This window comes from Schistocerca serialis, chromosome 2 (assembly GCF_023864345.2).
Source record: "Schistocerca serialis cubense isolate TAMUIC-IGC-003099 chromosome 2, iqSchSeri2.2, whole genome shotgun sequence".
Lineage (NCBI taxonomy): Eukaryota > Metazoa > Arthropoda > Insecta > Orthoptera > Acrididae > Schistocerca > Schistocerca serialis.
In genome coordinates this window covers 900244990-900268750 of record NC_064639.1, presented here as the reverse complement: position 1 = coordinate 900268750, position 23761 = coordinate 900244990, and the positions used below count along the sequence as shown (strand labels likewise).

Below are 23761 nucleotides of genomic sequence, written 5' to 3'. Positions count from 1 at the left end.
CCCACTATATCTAACTTTAATTTATCCATTTCCTTTTTTAAATTTTCTAACCTACCTGCCCGATTAAGGGATCTGACATTCCAGGCTCTGGTCCGTAGAACACCAGTTTTCTTTCTCCTGATAACGATGTCCTCCTGAGTAGTCCCCGCCCGGAGATCCGAATGGGGGACTATTTTACCTTTGGAATATTTTACCCAAGAGGACGCCATCATCATTTAATCATACAGTAAAGCTGCATGCTCTCGGGAAAAATTATGGCCATAGTTTCCCCTTGTTTTCGGCCGTTCGCAGTACCAGCACAGCAAGGCTGCTTTGGTTAGTGTTACAAGGCCAGATCAGTCAATCATTCAGACTACTGAAAATGCTGCTGCCCCTCTTCAGGAACCACACGTTTGTCTGGCCTCTCAACAGATACCCCTCCATTGTGGTTGCACTTACGGTACGGCTATCTGTATCTTCTGTAATTATTCGTGTTCCTTTACATATTCTGCTCCTTCCCTCCTTGCTAGCAGCGGTTGCTGTTGAAAGGCTTCATTTCACATCTGCACTTGGCATTTTTTGGCAATCTGCAATATTTCCAGCACTGCAGTGTAGGAAACACTGCAGAATGCCAAAAACAGCCAAGTGCAATGAGAAATGGAGCCTTTCAACAGCAACTGCTGCTAGCAAGGCGGGAAGGAGCAGAATATGTAAAGAAACGCCAATAACTACAGAAAATGATTTATAAATAAAAGTGAAATGTGTCTGGTTTAATTCTTTTTAATTAGACTGCAGTCATCTCAAGACGGATAACCTACAGTAACAGACATTAACAGATGCTGCGGAAGATGGCCACACAAACAAAGGTTTTATGACGATCATTAAAATATCCTTAGAATGTATGGCATTATGTGAGTGGGCACACTAAGCAACCCACAATTGGGTGCCATATTTTTTAAACCAATTTTCTACCATTATTACCAAAGTTTCGCACAGGCATCCTCCCCCTGTGTCCCCCCACCCCTCATATACACACCCACCCACAATGTTTGTCACCAAATTTAACTGAATGACATAAGCATTTCAACAAAAGCAAAAACTATCCCCTACTCCTTAGAATACAGCAACAGAGTAGAGAAACAAGTTAGACAATTGTGTTGTGTGAATGCATCTGGAAACACTGAAAAATGAGTGTAAATTCTGTAAGCGTATGCAATCAAGTGTGGAGGAGAGACAATGATTTTAAAGTTAATAGTTCATCAGGAGCCTATAATTTTGAAAGTTCGAGTCTGACTGTTACCTGCTCATAAAGTGCTGCCAGATCCTGATCAGCAAGTTTGTCAGGAGGCACTTCCACCTTTACAAGGTACTTCGATAAATAAGCCCTCTTCTTCAGAGCCTCCATATTCTGGAATAGCCATTCCAATATTGGATGAATAATGTGTTTGTCTCCTTGGACTAAGCCCTGTCTGAATACTGATCTAAAATGAAGGAGAATGTAACACGTAAAATTGGAAGTAAAAGAAAAATTATTAAAATAAACCTCTAAAGATAAAATTAGCATTGGCAGGCTTCAATGCTTTCCAACTTTAAAAAGGAAGTTCCACAATGGTAATACAGCAAAAACCAGTCAGATGTGTTTCAAAAAAACTGTAATACAGCCAGATCAAGTCATGACCGACAAATATAACTAAAAAAAAGAAAAAATAAACTAAATCAATAATGTGCATTCAGCTTAAAAAACAAACAGGCAGACAAAATACTTTAAGCCAGATACAATAATGTGCTGTAGAAACACAATACAAAATAATCTTTTTGTATTTTTTTAAAAGCCAAATACGACAAGATTAGCAGCAGAAGTAGGTGGGTAAACTTTGCCAACACTTAGCTTCACTATGATATGATGAGTACACGCAGATACTGATAGGTTTGCAAAAATTTTAGGCAAAGTACTGTAAATAACGGTATGTGTGGAACAATATAATAAAGGAAATTCCAGGTTGGAAATGATAAATCAAAATGATGACAGACAACTTAAGTTTCTGCCTTCCCCCATCCATATAAAAATAATAACAACAATAATAATAATAATACTGTAATAATAAGTGGAGACAGATTTTTAATATCCATTCAGAATTTATTGTGTATTCCTTTCAATATGGCTGTAACTGACTCTTCTCCTCACTACAAACTTTCTGTTTCTCTCACTTTTCTGCTTCTTCGCACCAGCAAACAATGAACCTCAGATTCTTTTACTACATTAATTTTGTTGATGTTGTGAGCGTCCTATGAACTGTGAACAGTGCGACAGATTTTGATAATTATCTATAAGGGATATTTGCTTATTTAGAGTATCCTTGCTCAACATTATTCAAAACTAGCCCTAAATAAAAGCAATAAAAGAAATGATTAAAAGCCATCAGGTTCACTGTAGGAAAGAGTTCCTGAGAGTATACATTCTAAACTAGGAGCACAGCTGAATGACACTGTTTATAAAGCTTATTTAAAATGTGAAGACTAGTACAAAGAAAAACTGATCCCATTTCTGAACAGTGTATAGAAGGTGCTTCTATCAAGTTCAAAGCGGTATGGGATAATATCAAACAAGAAAATTCCCAAAACTAACAATGGAAAATCCAGGATGCAATAACAATAGAATTGGTATAGACTGCTGCTCATCACAAAATGTTTAAGTGAACATTGGGCCACTGAAGATGAAATTCCAGTTTATAAGTTCAAAAATTATAGTTTATCAAACAGTTACTGCAGAAGAGTTCACAAGAGAGGTGGTGTAGCAATTTATGTTGGTAGATGAATCAACTGCAACACTGGTAACTTTGATCTAAATTATTTATGTGAAGAACTGAATTTTGAAGCCAGGTCATAAGTAGTATGAAGCTAATAGTAGTATCATTGTACAGATCTTCCAATGGTATTAGAAGTGCGTTCTTAGAAAAATTGGACATCCTTTTATGTGCACTCACTGAGAAAAGATTTACCAACTATGACAATATAACAGATAATGATCTTAATTCTAATTTTGACATGTCAACTGACAAGCGCAGTGTTCGTGATCTGAAAAACCTACTGCGACAGTTCAATCTACAGTGTGTTAACTATAAACCTACTACAGAACAAGTGTGGAGAAATGATTACAAAAAAGCAGTTACTGAGGCAAAAAAGTCACACAATGCCCAGCACATTCAGACTTCTAACAATAAATGCAGAGCTGCTTGGAGTCTCATAAATAGCGTTGCCAAAGACTCACATAAGGTCAAAATCAATCTCTCTCCACAAGAGTTTAATGATTATTTTAATACATCTATCGAGGAAGTGAACAATGGCATCAGTAAACCTGATACAAGTCCATCGAAACTCTTAGAAAAAAATTATCATGGGATGCCCTACAATAATATTCTCACTTTCTCTGGGGTTACGCATAGTGCTGTATTAAAAATAGTAAGGGACTTCAAGCCATCAGACAGTGCTGATATTTATGACATGTCTTGCAATTTGCTGAAGAAAGTAATTGATTCCATTGTTTATCCATTGACTCACTGCATAAATAAATGTTTATCAGAGGGGTACTTTCCAGAGTAGCTGAAATTATCTAGAGTGGTTCCTGTGTATAAAAAGGGTGACAAAGACAACCCTGTAAGTTTCAGAACAATATCAATAGTTCCAGTCATGACCAAAATAATAGAATACATCATTTACCATCAGTTTTCTGCTCATTTTAAAAAATTTGGAATATTTAATGTAGCACAATATGGACTTAGAAAAATATCATCAACAGTAGACGCAACAGACACTGTACTTAAATGTGTTCTTAATGCGTTTGAGGAGAAGGGATTCGCTCATGCCACGTTCTGTGAACTGAGTAAAGCATTTGACTGCGTAGGACATTATACGCTTCAGAGAACAGCCTAAAACAACTAAAGTCTTATCTCCAAAACCGTAGGCTAGTTGTGTGTATTGGCACAGAAAAGTCTACCGAGGAACAAACTAAGGTGGGAGTTCTGCAGGAATCTGTATTGGGAGCATTTTTGTTTTTGGTAATGATCAATGACCTACCCTCCTTTATAAGTTCCAATACAGTGCTATTTACAGATGACGCTACCTTCCTAAACTACAACAATGATCTAAATAAGTTAAAAGATTCTGCTGATAATACACTTGCCCAAACGTCATATTGGTTCAGGTCAAATGGGTTTGTCCTGAACAAGAACAAAAACACAAAAAATGGTATTTAGTTTAAAAAACAAACATCCTTTTCATGATGTGTGTACCTTCCAATTTATTTCAATTATTCTTTCCAATTAATTTTTTTTTATTATTCAAGCAGCAATTATTAATCAGTTTCCATTATTTTGCCCCCCCCCCCCCCCATATGCAACTATTGACATTGAACATAAAGAAAACAAACAAGACACACTTCAGCATAAAGAGGGAACACATTTCTGTTGCATTAAGCATAGATATTAAATTTATAGATGTTGTAATAAGCATAAGGTGGTTAGGTGCGAATACTGATTGTCAGTTACCATGGAATGAGTACACACAGATACTGATAAAAAATACGCCATTCACATGTTTTGATCTTAAGAGTTTTATCATCTCTCTATAGCAGCCAATGTCTTATGTGACATACTACTCTTACACACACTCAGTTGTTAGCTATGGGGTTTTTATCGGGGGATCAAAGGCACAGAACCTGGATACAATTTTTAAACTGCAGAAAAGAGTTGTAATGATATGAAACTTCCTGGCAGATTAAAACTGTGTGCCCGACCGAGACTCGAACTCGGGACCTTTGCCTTTCGCGGGCAAGTGCTCTACCATCTGAGCTACCGAAGCACGACTCACGCCCGGTCCTCACAGCTTTACTTCTGCCAGTATCTCCAAAAGGCAAATAGGTCCCGAGTTGGAGTCTCGGTCGAGCACGCAGTTTTAATCTGCCAGGAAGTTTCATATCAGCGCACACTCTGCTGCAGAGTGAAAATCTCATTCTGGAGTTGTGATGATAATAACTAGAAGTAGTAGACAGGATCACTATAAAGAAATGTTAAAAAAAACTGGGAATCCTTACTGCACAAAGTCAGTATGTCTATCAATCTGTTCTGCATATCAGCAGAGCAGCAGTCTGGACTTACATTTACCATGGAAAAACAAACAAAAAACAAGATTTTCTACCAGGGAATAAAATTGCATAATAAACTGCCAACGAAGAATAAAAAGATTTCTAAAATACATCTGTTTAAAAAGGCAGCTAAAAATTGTTTATAAGTAACGCACATTACACAATCTAAGATTACTCACAGAATTCAAAGCAGAAATTCATAAGGAAAGTGGATAACTACATCACCTTGTCACATTACAGTTCTGTAATGCTTTTGCAAAAATATCATGTACCAACATATATAGTGCATGATAATAATGTTTTGTCATTCAGCAGAGCTCAACATCATACTCATCACAGGAGGGGGAGGGGCATTGGGAGTGGGGGAGGGGGGGGGAGGTGTTGGCTCAGTTTTTCAGATGGACTGAGGTAACGACATGTGCAGGTGGACTGGAAAATAGTGGAATAGTGGCATGGTTGTCAGCTCGTGAAGACAATTTTCCAAAGAGACTGGACTTAGTGCAAAGGTATAGCAGCAATCAGGGTTATGCAGTCATTAGTATGGGTTTCTGATACATGCAGCAAAACTGTGTTTCTACCAAAAACGTTGTACAATAGTGAAGGATGGTTTCTTCATCATGCCCACTTCTCACCACTTATCCCATCCTCTGAAAGTAAACTTCTACATTCTACAAAAAAATTTTATCTATTTATTTTCATTCAGTTATGATGACAAACCCCATATCATTCCAAGATGACCCTTGGATGAATGAGTGAATGAATGAATTGAATGAGTGAATGAACGAATGAACACAAATAAATAAATAAAACATCATGTATCATTCCTATAGAAACCATGAAGACTAAATCATGTTAGAAACAGCATACAAAGAGGCATACAAAGAGGCATACAAGTAGTTATTCGTCCTTGAACTGAACAGGAAGAAACACATACAATACTATTATAGTGAGTCACTCAGTATTTATGAATATTTCACTGGTACATTATACTACGAGTAAAACACAAGTGTAAATACACTAGTCTTGATGAGAACACGTGCATGAGTTTTGCTACTTTTTTTCCATCAAATACAGGTAACTTTTTCTACTTGTGCATGTAAAAAAGCTGTCATTTCAGTATTTCCAATAACCTATCATACATTGAAGTGCCAAAGAAACTGGTATAAGCATGTGTATTCAAATACAGGGATATGAAAACAGGCAGAACATGGCACTGCGGTCGGCAACACCTATATAAGACAACAAGTGTCTGACACAGTTGTTACATTGGTTACAGAGCTGCTACAATAGCAGTTTAGCAAGATTTAATTGATTTTGAACGTAGTATTATAGTCGACGCACAAGTAATGGGACACAGAATTTCTGAGGTAGGGATGAAGTGGCATTTTCCTGGACAACCATTTCACCAATGTACCGTGAATATCTGGAATCCGGTAGATCATCAAATCTCCAACATCGCTGTGGCCAGAAAAAGATCCTGCAAGAATGGGACCTGACAACTAAAGAGAACTGTTCAACGTGACAGAATTGCAACCCTTCTGCAAATTACTGCAGATTTAATTCTGGGTCATCAAACATGTCAGCGCGTGAGCCATTCAATGAAACCTCATTCATATGAGCTTTCAGAGCCGAAGGACCACTCATGTACCTTTGATGACTGCACAAGACACGGCTTTACGCCTCGCCTGGGCCTATCAACACCGACATTGGATTGTTGATGGCTAGAAACATGTTGCCTGGCGACACAAGTCTTGTTTCAAATTGTATCGAATGGATGGACGTGTGTGGATATGGCGACAACATAATGAATCCTTGGTCCCTGCATGTCAGCAGGGGCCTGTCCAAGCTGGTGGAGGCTCTGTAATGGTGTGGGGTGTGTGCAGTTGGAGTGATGTGGGACCCTTGATGTGTCTAGATACAACTCTGACATGTGACATGTATTTAAGCATCCTGTCTGATCACCTCCATCCATTCATGTCCATCGTGCATTCCGAAGGACTTGGGCAATTTCAACAAGACACTGTGACACCCCACATGCCCAGAATTGCTACAGAGTGGCTTCAGGAACACTGTTCTGAGTTTAAACACTTTCGCTGACCACTAAACTGCCCAGACATGAATATTATTGAGCATATCAGGTATGACTTGCAACGTGCTGTTCAGAAGAGATCTCCACTCCCTCGTACTCTTACTAATTAATGGGCAGCCCTGCAGGGTTTGTGGAGTCAGTTCCTTCCAGCACTACTTCAGGCATTTGTTGATTCCATGGCACATCATGTTGCGGCATTTCTGCATATTCATGGGGGCCCTACATGATATTAGACAGGTGTACCAGTTTCTTTGGATCTTCAGTGTATAAGCTTAACTATGCATCTGGATTCATACATGCAAGCATGCACTCTTTTATACAATAGATCATCTTACGCTGGTGTTTCAGGCCCAGGTTTGTATTTCAAAACTCTCAACATTCCCAAAATCCTGATGGTGGTCTGCTCAGGTTCTTCAGTTCGAATGTCAACTTTGTTGCTGGTATCAATTAGTGCCAACACATCAGTTAGAACCTGAAAAAATAAAACCTTATTACAGTCACAAAAAACACAAATAAAATATAAAAATCAGCATGTGTTTTACAGAAAATCAATATTAATTTTGTGATCCCAAGGAATTTCATAAAACAGAATTATACAAAATGTGATGTATGGTCCATAAATAACACGTACTATCAAAGCCAAAAACTAACACAGGCACACACACACACACACACACACACACACACACACACACACACAAAGAAAAAAAATCAAGCAGTAATCTCAAACTTATGGCAAATAAATTTTCTGCGGATGAAGAGCTACTGCATGAACAAGAGGCTAGTCTTCAGTAGCCAGAAGATAATTAGTACAGAAGGACTGATGAGTGAGCCCCATCAGGTTATATATGGATTTGGGGTTGATTTAGCCCCTCTCCTAAAAGGAAAAGACTTGTAAATGCTCAGCACATAGACATATTAACAAATTAATATGTGATGCAAATGTAAAATGACTCGTGCCACATCATTACGCTTTATTGTGCAAAAAGATCCATGAAACATGAAAGTATCTATCATACCATAGCTCCTTCAAATAAAAAACCGGATTACCTTGAAATGCAGTGTGTGAGAAGAGGATGTTAGGCATCAGGTGTGTCGCTACGGGTGGGCTCTAGTGCTGAATTACTAATGCCTTTTCTTCCAACCGGCTACCCCGCACTATTTCCCTCTGTAACTATTCTCTAACATATTACTTTACAGTGTTCATCATTTTCTTTCTCTTCTTTGCTGTGTTTTGTGTGTCACCTCCAGAACTACACCACATGCCCTGACTTATGACCCATACTGTATCAACCATCTCATTTACGCACAACACGAAGTGCTGATTGTTGGTACATGGTTGCATGTCCCACATTGCTCCTGCCGATATAATTATTCTCAGAGCTAAAAATTGACCACTCTTCCTGTTTCATTCACTCTGACATATTTTTGCATGTTTTTTTCTGAACCATACTGTTCCACACCAACATGCCCTACTTCAACCTTCCAGCCCCCCCCCCCCCCCCAACACACACACACACACACACACACACACACACACCCCTACCCCATTACTTTCTCTCGTCTTATTCCAATACGCACATACTAATCTCACCTAATCCAATCACACCTGCTGTGTGTCCCCCCCCCTCCCCCCTTTCTTCATACCAACCCGCATCCCACATTATTGTCTGTCTATTTATTTTTCTCTTTGATCTCACTGTGTTTTAATGTCAGTTTCTGTTCATTTTCACCCTTCACTACACACTCCACACCGTTACGTTTCATCTTTTTTCCCTATACTTCATCCATTCCATTCTTTTTGTGATTTTTCCAACATATTTGTATGTATTTTATGTTTTATGTGAGCTTTTTCAAACATATTTTTTCATAATTTAATATGTTTTTGTGTTTTTATCCTCGACCGTGGCTCCTTGCTCCTCCACCTGTGTCAATATAGAACAGTTTCCCTATCCCTAGCAAGAACCCAGTCCTACATACCATTCCTACATTGCTGCCTAGCTCACGTAATCCCCTCAAATGGCCTGACAATCAAATCACCCATCTCTGGTTGCAACTCCTCCTTCCACAATGATCTCTATCTGTACAAGTTCAATCAGTGCATAGCCCTCACCAAACAAGTCCAGCAAAACTAAGTAAATCAGGCCCAAACCTCTTTGCAATACCTCCCCTCTCCATTCATAAAAATCTCCTGCACTGCATTCCCAAATTCCTGCATCACACCTCTCACACTGTAACTCTTGCCCTCCAGCAACTAGAGCAATACGGACAATGCTACTTCAAAAAACTCAACCAACCTGTTCATCTCATACTCCTGCCTTGGACTACCAATATCCACCTCCTCTACAAGTGCCTCCAAACCTCCCCCACATCCTCTCATAGCTGACAGAACCTAGCTTGCAGACCTATTACATTTTACCATACAGAATCCATATCTAAACCGACCCAAAAAAATCATGAATCTTTCCTACAAAATCCTTAGTTCCACTGAAATATCAGTCCTTTTCAAACACCTTACCAGTTGCCTCACTCCCATATTCAAACACGAAGGGCTTTTTAAAGATTGGTTGGTTGGTTGGTTGGTTTGGGGGATTAAAGGGACCAGACTGCCATGGTCATCGGTCCCTTTTTCCAAAGACATAGAACACCCACAGAGAACAAAAACGAGGAACAGAAGAGATCACAGACGATACAGAACAGGAGAGACAGAGACTGAGACAAAGACAAGACAAAACGAACGAAAACCACATAGAGATGGACGGTGGTTGGCCGACCATAGAAATAAAAAAGGAAAAGCCAACCACTTAGAAACACATTAAAAAATCAGTGTAAAATCATAGGCCAAAGGCCAGAGTCGACACAAAACAATAAAATAAAACAGAAACACTCAGATTAAATGATAAAATCCCCCTGCCCGAAGAAAACGTAAAACTAAGTCACCCATAGTGGAGTCGTCTGTTAAAAGGGCAGGGAGCGTATCAGGCAGCGCAAATGTCTGCCTGACCACAGCTAAAAGGGGGCAGGCCAACAGAATGTGGGCCACTGTCAAAGCCGCCCCGCAGCGACATACAGGAGGGTCCTCCCTGCGCAGGAAATAACTGTGTGTCAGCCGGGAGTGGCCAATGCGGAGCCGGCAAAGAACTACCGATTCCCTGCGAGTGGCTCGCAGGGATGACCGCCACACAGCCGTCGTCTCCTTGACAGCACGGAGTTTATTGGACAATGGCAGTTCGCGCCATTCCTCGTCCCATAGCGCCAAGATTTTGCGGCGGAAGACTGCCCGCAAATCAGTCTCAGGGAGGCCAAGGTCCAGAGATGGCTTGCTGGTGGCCTCTTTCGCCAGGCGGTCAACATGTTCGTTACCCGGGATACCGACATGACCGGGGGTCCACACAAAGACCACAGAGCGGCCGCAACAGGCGAGAGTATGCAGAGACTCGTGGATAGCCATCACCAAACGAGAACGAGGGAAACACTGGTCGAGAGCTCGTAAACCGCTCAGGGAATCGCTACAGATAACGAAGGACTCACCTGAGCAGGAGCGGATATACTCTAGGGCACGAAAGATGGCGACCAATTCAGCAGTGTAAACGCTGCAGCCATCCTGCAAGGAACGTTGTTCGGAACGGTCCCCTAGAGTGAGCGCATACCCGACACGACCAGCAACCATCGAACCGTCAGTGTAGACAATACCAGAGCCCTGATACGTGGCCAGGATAGAATAAAAGCGGCGGCGGAAGGCCTCTGGAGGGACTGAGTCCTTCGGGCCCTGTGCCAGGTCCAGCCGAAGGCAAGGGCGACGAACACACCATGGGGGTGTATGCAAAGTAGCCCGGAAAGTAGGTGGAACAGTAAAAACCTGAAGCCCAGAGAGAAGCTCTTTGACGCGGACCGCTATTGTACAACCAGACCGGGGCCGACGATCTGGCAGATGGACGACCGACCGCGGGAACAGGAGACGATAATTTGGATGCCCGGGCGAGCTTAGAACATGGGCAGCATAAGCGGCCAGCAAACGTTGGCGTCGGAACCGCAGGGGAGGTACACCTGCCTCCACTAGTACGCTGTCCACGGGGCTGGTGCGGAAAGCACCAGTGGCAAGGCGTATCCCGCTGTGGAGAATTGGGTCCAGCACCTGTAACGCAGATGGGGATGCTGAGCCATAAGCCAGGCTCCCATAATCCAGACGGGACTGTATTAACGCCTGGTAGAGCCGCAACAGGGTAAAGCGGTCGGCGCCCCAGCGGGTGTGGCTCAAGCATCTCAGAGCGTTTAGATGCCGCCAACACGTCTGTTTCAGCTGCCGGATATGAGGCAGCCAAGTCAACCGGGCATCAAAAACCACCCCCAAAAACCTGTGGGTCTCCACCACAGCAAGGAGTTCGTCGGCAAGATAAAGCCGCGGCTCAGGATGGACTGTTCGGCGCCGGCAGAAATGCATAACGCGGGTCTTGGCTGCCGAAAACTGAAACCCATGCGCTACAGCCCAAGACTGCGCCTTACGGATAGCGCCCTGTAGCTGACATTCAACAGCTGCAATGCCAGTAGAGCTGTAATAAAGGCAGAAGTCGTCAGCATACAGGGAAGCGGAGACAGAGTTTCCCACGGCCGCAGCAAGACCGTTAATGGCTATTAAAAACAGACAGACACTTAAAACGGAACCCTGTGGCACACCGTTCTCCTGGACGTGGGAGGAACTATACGAGGCCGCGACTTGCACGCGGAAGGTACGACACGACAGAAAATTGCGGATAAAAATCGGCAGAGGACCCCGAAGACCCCATCCATGGAGCGTAGAAAGAATGTGATGACGCCACGTCGTATCGTACGCCTTCCGCATGTCGAAAAAGACAGCGACCAGGTGCTGACGGCGGGAAAAGGCAGTACGGATGGCCGACTCCAGGCTCACCAGATTGTCGGCGGCGGAGCGGCCTTTACGGAACCCACCCTGAGATGGAGCCAGAAGGCCCCTAGACTCCAGTACCCAATTCAAGCGCCGGCTCACCATCCGTTCAAGCAACTTGCAAAGAACGTTGGTGAGGCTAATGGGACGGTAGCTGTCCACCTCCAGAGGGTTCTTTCCAGGCTTCAAAACGGGGATGACAACGCCTTCCCGCCATTGCGACGGAAACTCCCCCTCGACCCAAAGACGGTTGTAAAGATCGAGAAGGCGCCGCTGGCAGTCCACTGAAAGGTGTTTCAGCATCTGACAGTGGATGCCATCTGGCCCAGGAGCGGTATCAGGGCAAGCAGCTAGGGCACTGCGAAATTCCCACTCACTGAATGGAGCATTGTAAGATTCCGGGTGGTTGCTGCGAAACGAAAGGCTCCGACGTTCCAGCCGCTCTTTAATGGAGCGGAAGGCCTGGGGGTAATTCGCAGAAGCGGAACTCGTAGCAAAATGCTCTGCTAAGCGATTTGCAATGACGTCGGAGTCGGTACAAACGGCTCCATTCAGTGAGAGCGCAGGGACGCTGGCAGGGGTCCGATAGCCGTAGACGCGTCGAATCTTGGCCCAGACCTGCGAGGGAGTAACATGGAGGCCAATGGTGGACACATACCGCTCCCAGCACTCCTTCTTGCCTTGGCGGATAAGGAGGCGGGCCCGCGCACGCAGCCGTTTGAAGGCGATAAGGTGCGCTAAGGAGGGATGTCGCTTGTGACGCTGGAGCGCCCGCCGGCGATCTTTAATCGCTTCAGCGATCTCAGGCGACCACCAAGGCACAGCCTTCCGCCGAGGGGACCCACAGGAATGGGGAATGGCAGATTCGGCGGCAGTAACGATGCCGGTGGTGACCGATTGAACCACCGCATCAATGTCATCGGTAGAGAGAGGCTCAAAAGCGGCAGTGGAGGAGAACAAGTCCCAGTCAGCCTTATTCAGAGCCCATCTGCTAGGGCGCCCAGAACAGTGGCGCTGTGGTAGTGACAAAAAGATCGGAAAGTGGTCACTACCACACAGGTCGTCATGCACACTCCATTGGACAGATGGTAAGAGGCTATGGCTACAGATTGAAAGGTCAATGGCGGAGTAGGTGCCATGCGCCACACTGAAGTGTGTGAAGGCACCATCATTTAACAGCGAGAGATCGAGCTGCGACAATAAATGCTCAACGATGGCGCCTCGACCTGTTGCCACGGACCCACCCCACAGAGGGTTATGGGCGTTGAAGTCGCCCAATAGCAAGAAAGGTGGCGGCAATTGGGCGACCAGTGCAGCCAGGACGTGCTGCGAGACATCACCATCCGGTGGAATGTAAAGACTGCAGACGGTAACAGCCTGTGGCGTCCACACGCGGACAGCGACAGCCTCTAAAGGCGTCTGGAGAGGGACAGACTCGCTGTGCAGAGTGTGATGAACATATATGCAGACGCCACCAGACACCCTTTCATAAGCTGCTCGGTTCTTGTAATAACCCCGATAGCCACGGAGGGCGGGGGTTCGCATTGCTGGAAACCAAGTTTCCTGGAGAGCAATGCAGAAGAAAGGGTGAAAGCTGATAAGTTGGCGGAGCTCAGCTAGATGGTGGAAGAAACCGCTGCAGTTCCACTGGAGGATGGTGTTGTCCATGGCTGGGAAAGGCGTGACGGGACTGGGAAGGCAGATTACGCCGCTGGGTCACCTGCTGCCTCCAAGTGAGCACCTGCCCCAGTGCTTTCCATGGCGCCGGAGGGACTGGCGAGATCGAGGTCCTCAGCGGACGCCAGGATCTCCACCTCGTCCTCAGACGCAGAGTTTGAGGGTGGCGGTGGGACAGGTGCCACCGCAATGTCAGGTTGCTTGGGAGCCTTTTTCTTCAACGGCTTCGCACGCTGTGCCTTGGGAGGGTCTGGCTGGGAGGGCCCCACTGGGTCAGTCTCAGGGACGGACGACGACCGTGAAGCCCTATGACCAGCGACCGGTTGTTGTTTCAAAACTTTGCGGGTATCCGCTTTGACACTGGGCAAAGCCTGGGAAGGGAGGGCCCCAAGGGACCCCTTCCTGGCTGGAGTGGCCGAAGAAGCCCTACGCTTCTCCGGCTGGGAAGGGGGGACGAATGTCCCGGATGGTTGGGGTGGTGTTGCTCCTGGAGTAGGTGGAGCAACAGTGGGCGAAGTGCCCCCAACAACCAAGGGGGCCGGTGCATTGAGACATGGCTGAGAGGCAGCAGTACGTGACGACACGGGAGAGGATCGGACTGCTTGTGCAGCAGCGGCATAGGTGGATATCATGGGCACGGGATGTAGCCGCTCATATTTCCGCCTTGCCTCAGTGTAGGTCAGGCGGTCCAGGGTCTTATATTCCATTATCTTCCTTTCCTTCTGGAAGATCCGACAGTCCGGTGAGCAGGGGGAATGGTGTTCTCCACAGTTAACACAAATGGGAGGCGGAGCACATGGAGTATCAGGATGCGAAGGACGTCCGCAATCCCGACACGTGATGCTGGAAGTACAGCGAGATGACATGTGCCCGAACTTCCAGCATTTAAAACACCGCATCGGAGGAGGGATATATGGTTTCACATCACAACGGTAAACCATCACCTTAACCTTTTCGGGTAAGACATCACCCTCAAAGGCCAAGATGAAGGCACCGGTGGCTACCTGATTATCCCTCGGACCCCGATGGACGCGCCGGACGAAGTGAACACCTCGTCGTTCGAGGTTGGCGCGTAATTCATCGTCGGACTGCAGAAGAAGATCCCTGTGGAATATAATACCCTGGACCATGTTGAGACTCTTATGTGGCGTGATGGTAACTGAAACATCCCCCAACTTGTCACAATTGAGCAACCTCCGTGACTGGGCAGAGGATGCCGTTTTGATGAGCACAGAACCCGAGCGCATCTTGGACAGGCCCTCCACCTCCCCGAACTTGTCCTCTAAATGCTCCACAAAAAACTGGGGCTTGGTCGACATGAAAGATTCTCCATCAACCCGCGTACACACGAGGTATCGGGGTGAATATTCTCCACTGCCTTCTTTAGCAAGTCGTTCCTCCCATGGAGTAGCTAGGGAGGGAAACGATCTCTGATCCAATTTCTTCACGTTGAGGGTAGACCTCGATCGCTTAGAGACTGCTGGTGGAGGCCCACCAGCGAGAGATGATGTACCACGCTTCATTGCGGGTCATCCGCCCTGATGCCACCTACTCCGACCAAGGGCCCTCCCCACGGGCGCCACCCAGCCACAGCAAAGGCCACCTGGCAGGATGGCCATTGCCGGGAGTCCTGATGCCCCACGGGGATGGGCATCTACTCCTTGGCATACGTGGGGAGTGAACGGCGCAGGCATCAGTAGAGCGATCCCTGTGTTGTCAGGGGGCTACAACCAAGAGGGTACATGGCGACCCCACCACAACGGACTGGCTACCGTGCTGGATCTTAGGTGCAAAAATGGCCAAGGTCGTCGTCACAGTTAGAAGAAACACTGCAGAGGGCAGCGTGGTATTCGCCCAAGAGATCGAAAACGAGCGGGACACCATGGCAACGACGAGAAAGACGGCTATAGGTCTAATTGCACGAAGGATACAGTGCACCATGTAAGGTGCCCTTCCCCAATTGGCTCGCTCTTCGGAATAATTTAGATAGATGGAGGTCAAACCCGAGAGGGGACCATCACATAAGGCCGAAACGTTTGAGACTCCTTGTAGTCGCCTCTTACGACAGGCAGGAATACCGCGGGCCTATTCTAACCCCCGAACCCGCAGGGGGGCTTTTTAAAGACCTTCTCCCGATCCCTACAGTGAAAACATATTTCTGGCACCATCCCTTCCAAGTAGATTCAACCCAAAACCAATACTGAACCTTGCCTAACTTAGTTCACCCCTCCATCTAACAATGACTCACTGCCACTGCCCCCAACTCATCCCCTGTTAACACTCCAGAACTTCTTAACATGCAACCTTGTCACCATTCCACAAATCTCTTGACATGGAAGCAACCTTACATCCACAGAAAAACCACAACCCACCACTTAAAAACTGGTCCCATCCCTTATTATTCTACCAGCCAACAAAGACTTCACCAATGTGGTTTTGAACCAGAGGGACCATCTGGTGGAGGGACTCTGCCAGCTGCCAGATTCGTCCACCTGAAAAGCCTGCCACAGAGACCCCAACAGAAATCTAACAGCATCATGAGACCCTCTTCAAATGCCCCCCTCCCCTCCCCCCCCTCTCTCTCTCTCTCCCCTCCCCCCCCCCCTCCCTCCTCGGTCTCTCCCACCCCCCCCACCCTCCTATCCTTCACCACTGTTCTACCTTCTACAGATTTTCTGAAGACCACAAACCTTACCCAGGAAGCCCCATTGCAGCCAGTTACTGTTTCCCAACTGAGAGAAACTCTGCTCTCATGGGCCATCACTTTCATTCTATTACCCATAAGCTACCCTTCTACATCGATGAGACCAACCATTTCCTCCGTCATCTCCACAGCTCTTAATTCTTTACCACCTGGAATCCTGCTCATCACTGTTGATGTCACCTCCATCTATACTAACAACCACGATGCCTGTGGCCTTTCCACTATTGAACACGACCTTTCCCAAAGCCTGACTGACTCCAAACCTACAATCTCCTTCATGCTCACCACCCACAATTATTTCTCCTTTGAAGGCATCAATAATAAATGAATCTGTGGTACAGCAATTGGCACTTTCATTGCACCATTCCATGCCAAACTATTTATAGGCCAACTAGAGGAATCCTCCCTAACCACCTAGAAACCCCTAAACCCTCAACTGGTACAGATTAACTGATGATAACATTGTGATCTGAACCAAGGGTAAGGCCACCTTATCTACATCCCTCCACAACCTCAACACCTTCTCCCCCACTTGCTTCACTTGGTCCTGCCCAACCAAAAAAGCCACCGTCCTCAGTGCTGACCTCCACCTCAAGGATGGCTACATCTGTAACTCCATCCCCATCATGACAGCTGCCACCCATTCCATACCAAGAAGTCCCTTCCATACAGCCAATCCACTTGTGGGCATCACATCTGTAATGATGAGCAGCCCCCTCTAAATATACCAGTCTTACTGATGCCTTCACATACTTAAATACCCCCCCAACCTTGTACAGAAGCAGATCTCCTGTGTCTTGTCTCTCCAATCTCCTACCACCTTCCACATACCACCATCTGCCCACAAGGTGCATCCCCTTGTGACTCACTACCACCCAGGGCTGGAGAAAATGAATCACATTCTCCGCCATGGTTTTCACTACCTCTTGCCTTCCCCTGGAATGAGAAATACCCTACCCACTATACTTCCCATTCCCCCCACAGAGTTATTACACCACGCACCGAACCTCGTAGTATCCTTGTCCATCCCTACAACACCTCTAGCCTCATAACAGTACAACAGATCTAGATGTCCCATACGTCCTCCCACTGCCACCTACTCCAGTCAAGACACAGGCATCTCCTATCACATCATCAAAGTCGTGAAAGGAGTCACATGATCCACAAACTAAGCTGCAATCACAGCACTGTTTCCTACTTAGGCATGAAAACTGAGAAGCTCTCTGTCCCCATGAATGGCCACTGACAAACTGTGGCCAACAGAGACTTGGGCTACTCAGTTGCTGAACATGCTGCCCAACACCATGTGCTTCATTTCAATGACTGCTTCAAAACCTGCGCCATATGGATCCTTCCCATCAACATCAGCTTTTCTGAACTGCACAGATGGGAACGCTCCCTGCAATATATCCTACATTCCTGTAACCCCCCTCCACAAACAGCACTAGAACTTCCTCCACTCCTACTCTGCCTCCCTTCCCCTCCTTACCCCATGCCTTCTTACCCCCACCAGCCACGCCAGATTGCTGCTCCTATCAGGCACAGTTGCTGTCTGCAATCTTGGCACAGCAGCCAATGGTAGTGGTCATATATGACTGAGTTGTGCTTGTATGAATGTTTATGTATTTTCTCTTTCAGAACCTTAAGTGCATAACAATCTTATCATTATGCCTCTCTGTTACTCAACTTTTCTTCTGTATAGTAAGTAGCAATCTGTCCTTTTCATAATATCGTTGTTGTTAGTTGTATTATTTTTAAAAGGCTGTCCTTTGGGATAAGGTGCTAATGACCTGATTTTAAATTGTAATAGTCATATGTTGAACCAAGTGTTGGTCAACATGACAAGTATGATCACTTTTCTATAAAAATACGGTGACTTCCATCCCTAGTTCTGAGTCGAGTTGAAGGCTTGAACCAAAGAGTCCCAATGGTTTTGCAACACACCAGGCTGTGACTTCCTAGACTTGCCACACATGGCTGAGAATTGCAAGGTTCCCATAAACAGGTCAAGTGTGCATAACAAAGGCTGCTACCCAGGTAGCTGACTGTATGTGGGGTGTACACAAGGGTCTTTTAGATTAGATGACTCTCCGTTCCATCCAGATTATGATACATGTAGGACACCGATAAGCGTCAGTGTAAGATCCAAAGAAACACGCCAACCAGGCGAGAGTATTGAAATCCTAGATTAACTGCCAAATAATTTGCAACAAAGTGCCAGAGTTTGACACACTCCTAAAAGGCAGTAAAGCTCACATAATACTAGGTACAGAAAGCCGGTTAAACCTGGACGCTGACGGTAGTGCGATGTTTGGCATTTAAGCATATATCAAACGGATAGGCCAATGTGAACTGGAGGTATTTGTCACTGTAGACAAGAAACTCAAATCCACTACAACTGAAATTGAAGTTTCAGTTAAGATTTTATGAGCAAGACTCAGTATTCAGGGTGGACATACTCAGCTCCTGATGTAACCGAAAATTTTAGAGAAAAACCTCAGTTCAAATCACTATATGGAAGTTCACTAATCATACTGCAATCATTGGAGTAGATTTTAATTGTCCATCAATCAACTGGGATAATTACAGTATTGTTACAGGGTGAACATGACAAGACATCCTGTGAAACATTACTAAATGCCTTCTCTGGAAACTATTTAGAACAGATCGTTCAGAACCCCATTTATGCTAGAAATAGCAACAAACAGACCTGACCACCTTTTAGGATGTCCACATAGAAACTGGTATCAGTAACCATGAGGCAGTTATAGCAGCAAAGATTACCAATGTACAAAGGGCAACTAAAACAAGTAGAAAGATCTATATGTTCAGTAAAGGAGACAAAGAACCAGTAGTGATACAACTCAATGAGGAACTTGAAACTCTTAGCTCAGTAGAGAAGCACATAGATGACCTATGGCTCAAATTTAAAACAACAGTTAACCATGCACTGGATAGATATGTATGAGCCGTGTGTACTTCCATCTTTCCATGGCTCGTTTCCTGAGCATAGTGTGGAGCCAATATTTTTGGTAACGGATAGTGTTTGGGCGCAATCCGTGTTGTGACAGTGCCACGACATTCAAAAGTGCCGCTACGTTAGTACGCGAACACGGCGATAGAGGCGCTCCGCAGCTCGGCCGAGCGCGGGAGCGCCACCTGGTTATGAACGGCGCCGGCCACATGTCACGGCCCGGCAGTCGAGTGACAGATACGGAGTTAGTAACATGTAACCCGCGAGTGTTTCTACTTTTGTATCTCCACGCACTTTATTAGTGATTAAAGGTTATAACACTTTTTGGCGACGAGGTCGGATATTTTTTTTTCCCTGCGTTGTGGACTTGTGTGTTCGTGTCGGGGCAGACATGGAACAGCTTATGCAAGCGCTTATTGAACAACAAACACAGCTGACGGCTGCTATTCAGGCGTTGTCGACGTCGCTTACTCATCGTCTGTCTTCCTCTTCTCCGCCTCCGTTTCCTCCTTATGACGAGGCCGCTGAAGACTGGGAGGATTATGAGAAGCGTTTGCGGCAACACTTCTTGGCTTTCGGTGTTGTCGACGCTCCTATGTGTAAGTCGTTATTTCTATCTTGGATTTCCCCACGGATCTATCAGCTGTTATCTCAGTTAGCCCCTCTGCGGGAACCTGCCTCTCTGTCCTTCCAAGAAATGTGTGACTTATTGTCTAACTATTACCGAAAAAACACCCATGTCGTTGCCGCCCGCGTGGCTTTCTACCGGTGTCGTAAACAGCCCCATCAATCTTACCGGGCTTGGGCGGCGGAACTACACGGTCTGAGTCGGAAATGTCAGTTTGTCACGGACACTCATCATGAGTCTTACGCTGATTCAATGGTTCGGGACGCTATTTTACGGCTTGCTCCTGATAAAGAAGTTCGGCAATGTGCCTTACAATTGCCAAACCCGTCGTTGTCGGAAGTTCTCAGCATCGCTCAATCGTTTGAAGTGTCTCACGCTGCTGGTGCGCAAATAGACGCGTGGTGTGATGTAGGCGCTGTACACACCTCTTTCGACGCAGACAATGTGCCTGTTCCACAGGAAAACGACGATGTGGCGGCGGTGCACTCGCGTCAACAACGTCGCGTTGGGCCGCCACGCTCGCAGCGAAAACAGCAACCACAGAAGCAGGCTCGTTCCGCCCTTCCTTCTTGTCCACGTTGTTTCGTACAGCATGACAGAGCCGCGTGTCCAAAACGTTGGGCCACGTGTAATTCATGTAGGAAAAAAGGCCACATTGCTTCTGTGTGTCAGTCCCCTAAAGTTCCTGTCGACGAGGACGAGGCATCGGACATGGATGTTAACTGTGTGCTTTCTCCAACGAATAAGTTGTTTGTTACTGTTCGTGTTCTGGATAAAGACATTCGCATGCAAGTGGACACTGGCTCTGCAGTAACTCTCATAAATTCTCGCACGTATTTGGAGTTAGGCTCCCCTTCCTTGTCTCCAGTTACGCGAAATCTACGAACTTATAATAAGCAGAAAATTCCTATCGTTGGCCAGTTTGATGCTTCCACTGCCTACAAGTCTGTTGTTAGGCCCCTCACGTTTTATGTGGTGGATCATGCGGGCACTGAAAACCTGTTCGGTTATGATGCTTTCCAGTTGTTCGGGTTTTCCATTGATGATGATGTGCACCTCATATCTGAGGACGTTCCGTATCAACAGCTGGATGGCTTGTGTTCTGAATTCTCGTCCGTGTTCTCTGCGGGTCTAGGTCGGGCCAAGGATTTTGAAGCCCACATTACTCTTAAACCTACGGCTCGCCCTAAGTTTTTCCGGGCACGCCCTATTCCGATGGCGTTGCGTGCGCCTGTCAAAGCTGAGATAGACAGGTTAACAGCTTCGGGGATTCTCCTTCCTGTTACCTCCAGCGAATGGGCATCGCCCATCGTGGTGGTTTCTAAACCAAACGGGAGTCTGTGATTGTGTGGTGATTTTAAAGCCACTGTCAATGCTCAAAGCCTCATTGACACTTATCCTCTTCCCCGTCCTGAGGCGTTATTTACCAAGCTCGCTGGGGGCCAGTTCTTTTCCAAACTTGACTTATCGGAGGCGTACCATCAGTTGCCGCTGGATGCATCTTCCAAGGAATTTCTCGTCATCAACACTCCTTGTGGGTCGTATCAGTACCAGCGGTTACCATTTGGCGTCGCTAGCGCGCCGGCCATTTTTCAGCGGTTTTTGGAACAGCTCACGGCTTCCGTTCCCGGCTGCATCAACTACCTGGATGCCATTGTTGTCACGGGGGCCTCCACTGAGGAGCACCTTCGCAATTTGCGTTCACTGTTTCGGGTTCTGCATTCAGCAGGGTTGAAGTGCAATCTGGACAAGTCTCAGTTCTTCCAACCCTCCATTGTGTATCTTGGTTTCCACTTGTCCCGTGAGGGTATACGTCCTCTACGACAGCACGTTGCGGCCATTACCGCTCTACCCCGGCCGTCTACGGTCAAAGAACTTCAGGCGTTTCTAGGCAAGGTTGCTTATTATCACAAATTCATTCCCTCCGCGGCGGCGGTGGCTCATCCTCTGCATCAGCTGTTACGCAAAAACGTTCGTTTCTGTTGGTCCGCCGAGTGTGAGCAGGCTTTTGTCCGCCTGAAGGCTCATTTGCAGTCGGCGCCTTGTCTTGCCACATTCCGTCCGGGTCAGCACTTGGTTCTGGCGACTGACGCGTCACAGTATGGCCTAGGGGCTGTTCTCGCCCATCGGTATGAGGATGGGTCGGAACGACCCATCGCCTACGCTTCCAAGACCCTCAACGATGCCCAACGGCGTTACTCTCAAATAGAAAAGGTGGCGCTCGCTATCATTTATGCTCTGAAAAAGTTCAGCGTTTTTTTGTATGGTTCTAAGTTTCACCTCATCACCGACCACAAGCCGCTGGTCTCTCTGTTCAGCCCCTCGGCGTCGCTTCCGGATAAGGCAGCTCACCGCCTGAAACGTTGGGCCTTATACTTGTCTCGTTTTCACTATGAGATTCACTATCGCCCCACGGCCCAGGACGCCAACGCTGACGCGTTGTCGCGTTTGCCGATGGGCCCCGACCCGGTTTTCGATCGCGATGAACTCCTCTGTTTTCACATTGATGAGGAAGAATGTCGTGCAGTCGAGGGTTTTCCACTTACAGGTTCGCAGGTCGCGTCGGCTACTGCGCGGGATCCGGTCCTGCGTCAGGTGATTGGTTTTGTTCAGCGGGGTTGGCCGGACAGGAACAAGGGCCGGGCGTCGGATCCGCTTCGCAACTACCATGCCTTGCGCCTTCGTCTGTCTGTTCGTGAGGGTGTTGTTCTTCTGGCCACGGATGGCGCATCTCCACGGGTTGTGGTGCCCGCCTCTCTTCGCAAAGCTGTTCTCAAACTATTGCATGAGGGCCATTGGGGGATTTCTCGGACTAAGTCCCTGGCCCGCAGGCACGTTTATTGGCCCGGTATCGATTCGGACATCGCCCACATGGTCGCTGCGTGTGATCAGTGTGTTCAACAACTGGCTGCGCCTCGTACTCTGCCCTCTCCGTGGCCTGATCCGGCGCAGCCGTGGGAACGGGTGCACGCTGACTTTGCCGGCCCCTTCCTCGGCACTTATTGGCTACTGTTGATTGACGCCTTCTCGAAGTTCCCGTTTGTTGTTCGCTGTCCGTCGCCCACCACTGTGGCGACGACGCTGGCTTTGTCAAAAATCTTTGCGCTAGAAGGTCTTCCATCCACGATTGTCACGGACAATGGCCCTCAGTTCTCTTCGCAGGCCTTCCGTGATTTTTGTACTGGTCAAGGGATTCATCATGTTACAGCACCGCCCTTCCATCCGCAATCGAATGGGGAGGTCGAGCGCCTTGTCCGCACTTTCAAAAGCCAAATGAAAAAATTCCTTAGTGATTTTTCCACAGATGACGCTCTGTTGCAATTTCTGAGTTCTTATCGCTTCACGCCTCTGGGTGATCGCAGCCCTGCTGAACTCTTGCATGGCCGCCAACCGCGCACCCTACTGCATCTGCTTCACCCTGTCAGGCCTTGTACTGTGTCCCCTAGTGCGGGAAAATACCCGGTGGGCGCCGACGTGTGGGCACGGGGTATGGATCTCGCCCTAAATGGATTCCAGGGGTGGTCCAGGCTCTTCGCGGCCGCCGGCTTTGTGAAATACGTACGGACGACGGCATGGTTGTTCGCCATTACGACCAGATGCGCCCACGAGCGGTGGCCACGCCGGTACCACCGCCCCTTCTTTCGTCTCCACCAGCCCGAGAAGCCAG

General features: G+C 46.7%; 1 protein-coding gene across 1 annotated transcript in view; it reads right to left on the bottom strand.

Annotated features, from left to right (window-relative positions):
- The window catches only part of LOC126458239 (intraflagellar transport protein 81 homolog), a 111039-nt gene that overhangs the window by 71145 nt on the left and 16133 nt on the right, over window positions 1-23761 (bottom strand). The window contains exons 2-3 of the mRNA XM_050095139.1: window positions 7544-7680; window positions 1280-1460 (exon numbers count right to left, since the gene is read on the bottom strand). Coding sequence (XP_049951096.1) covers window positions 1280-1460; window positions 7544-7680 — 318 coding nt within the window. The remainder of the gene's footprint in view (window positions 1-1279; window positions 1461-7543; window positions 7681-23761) is intronic.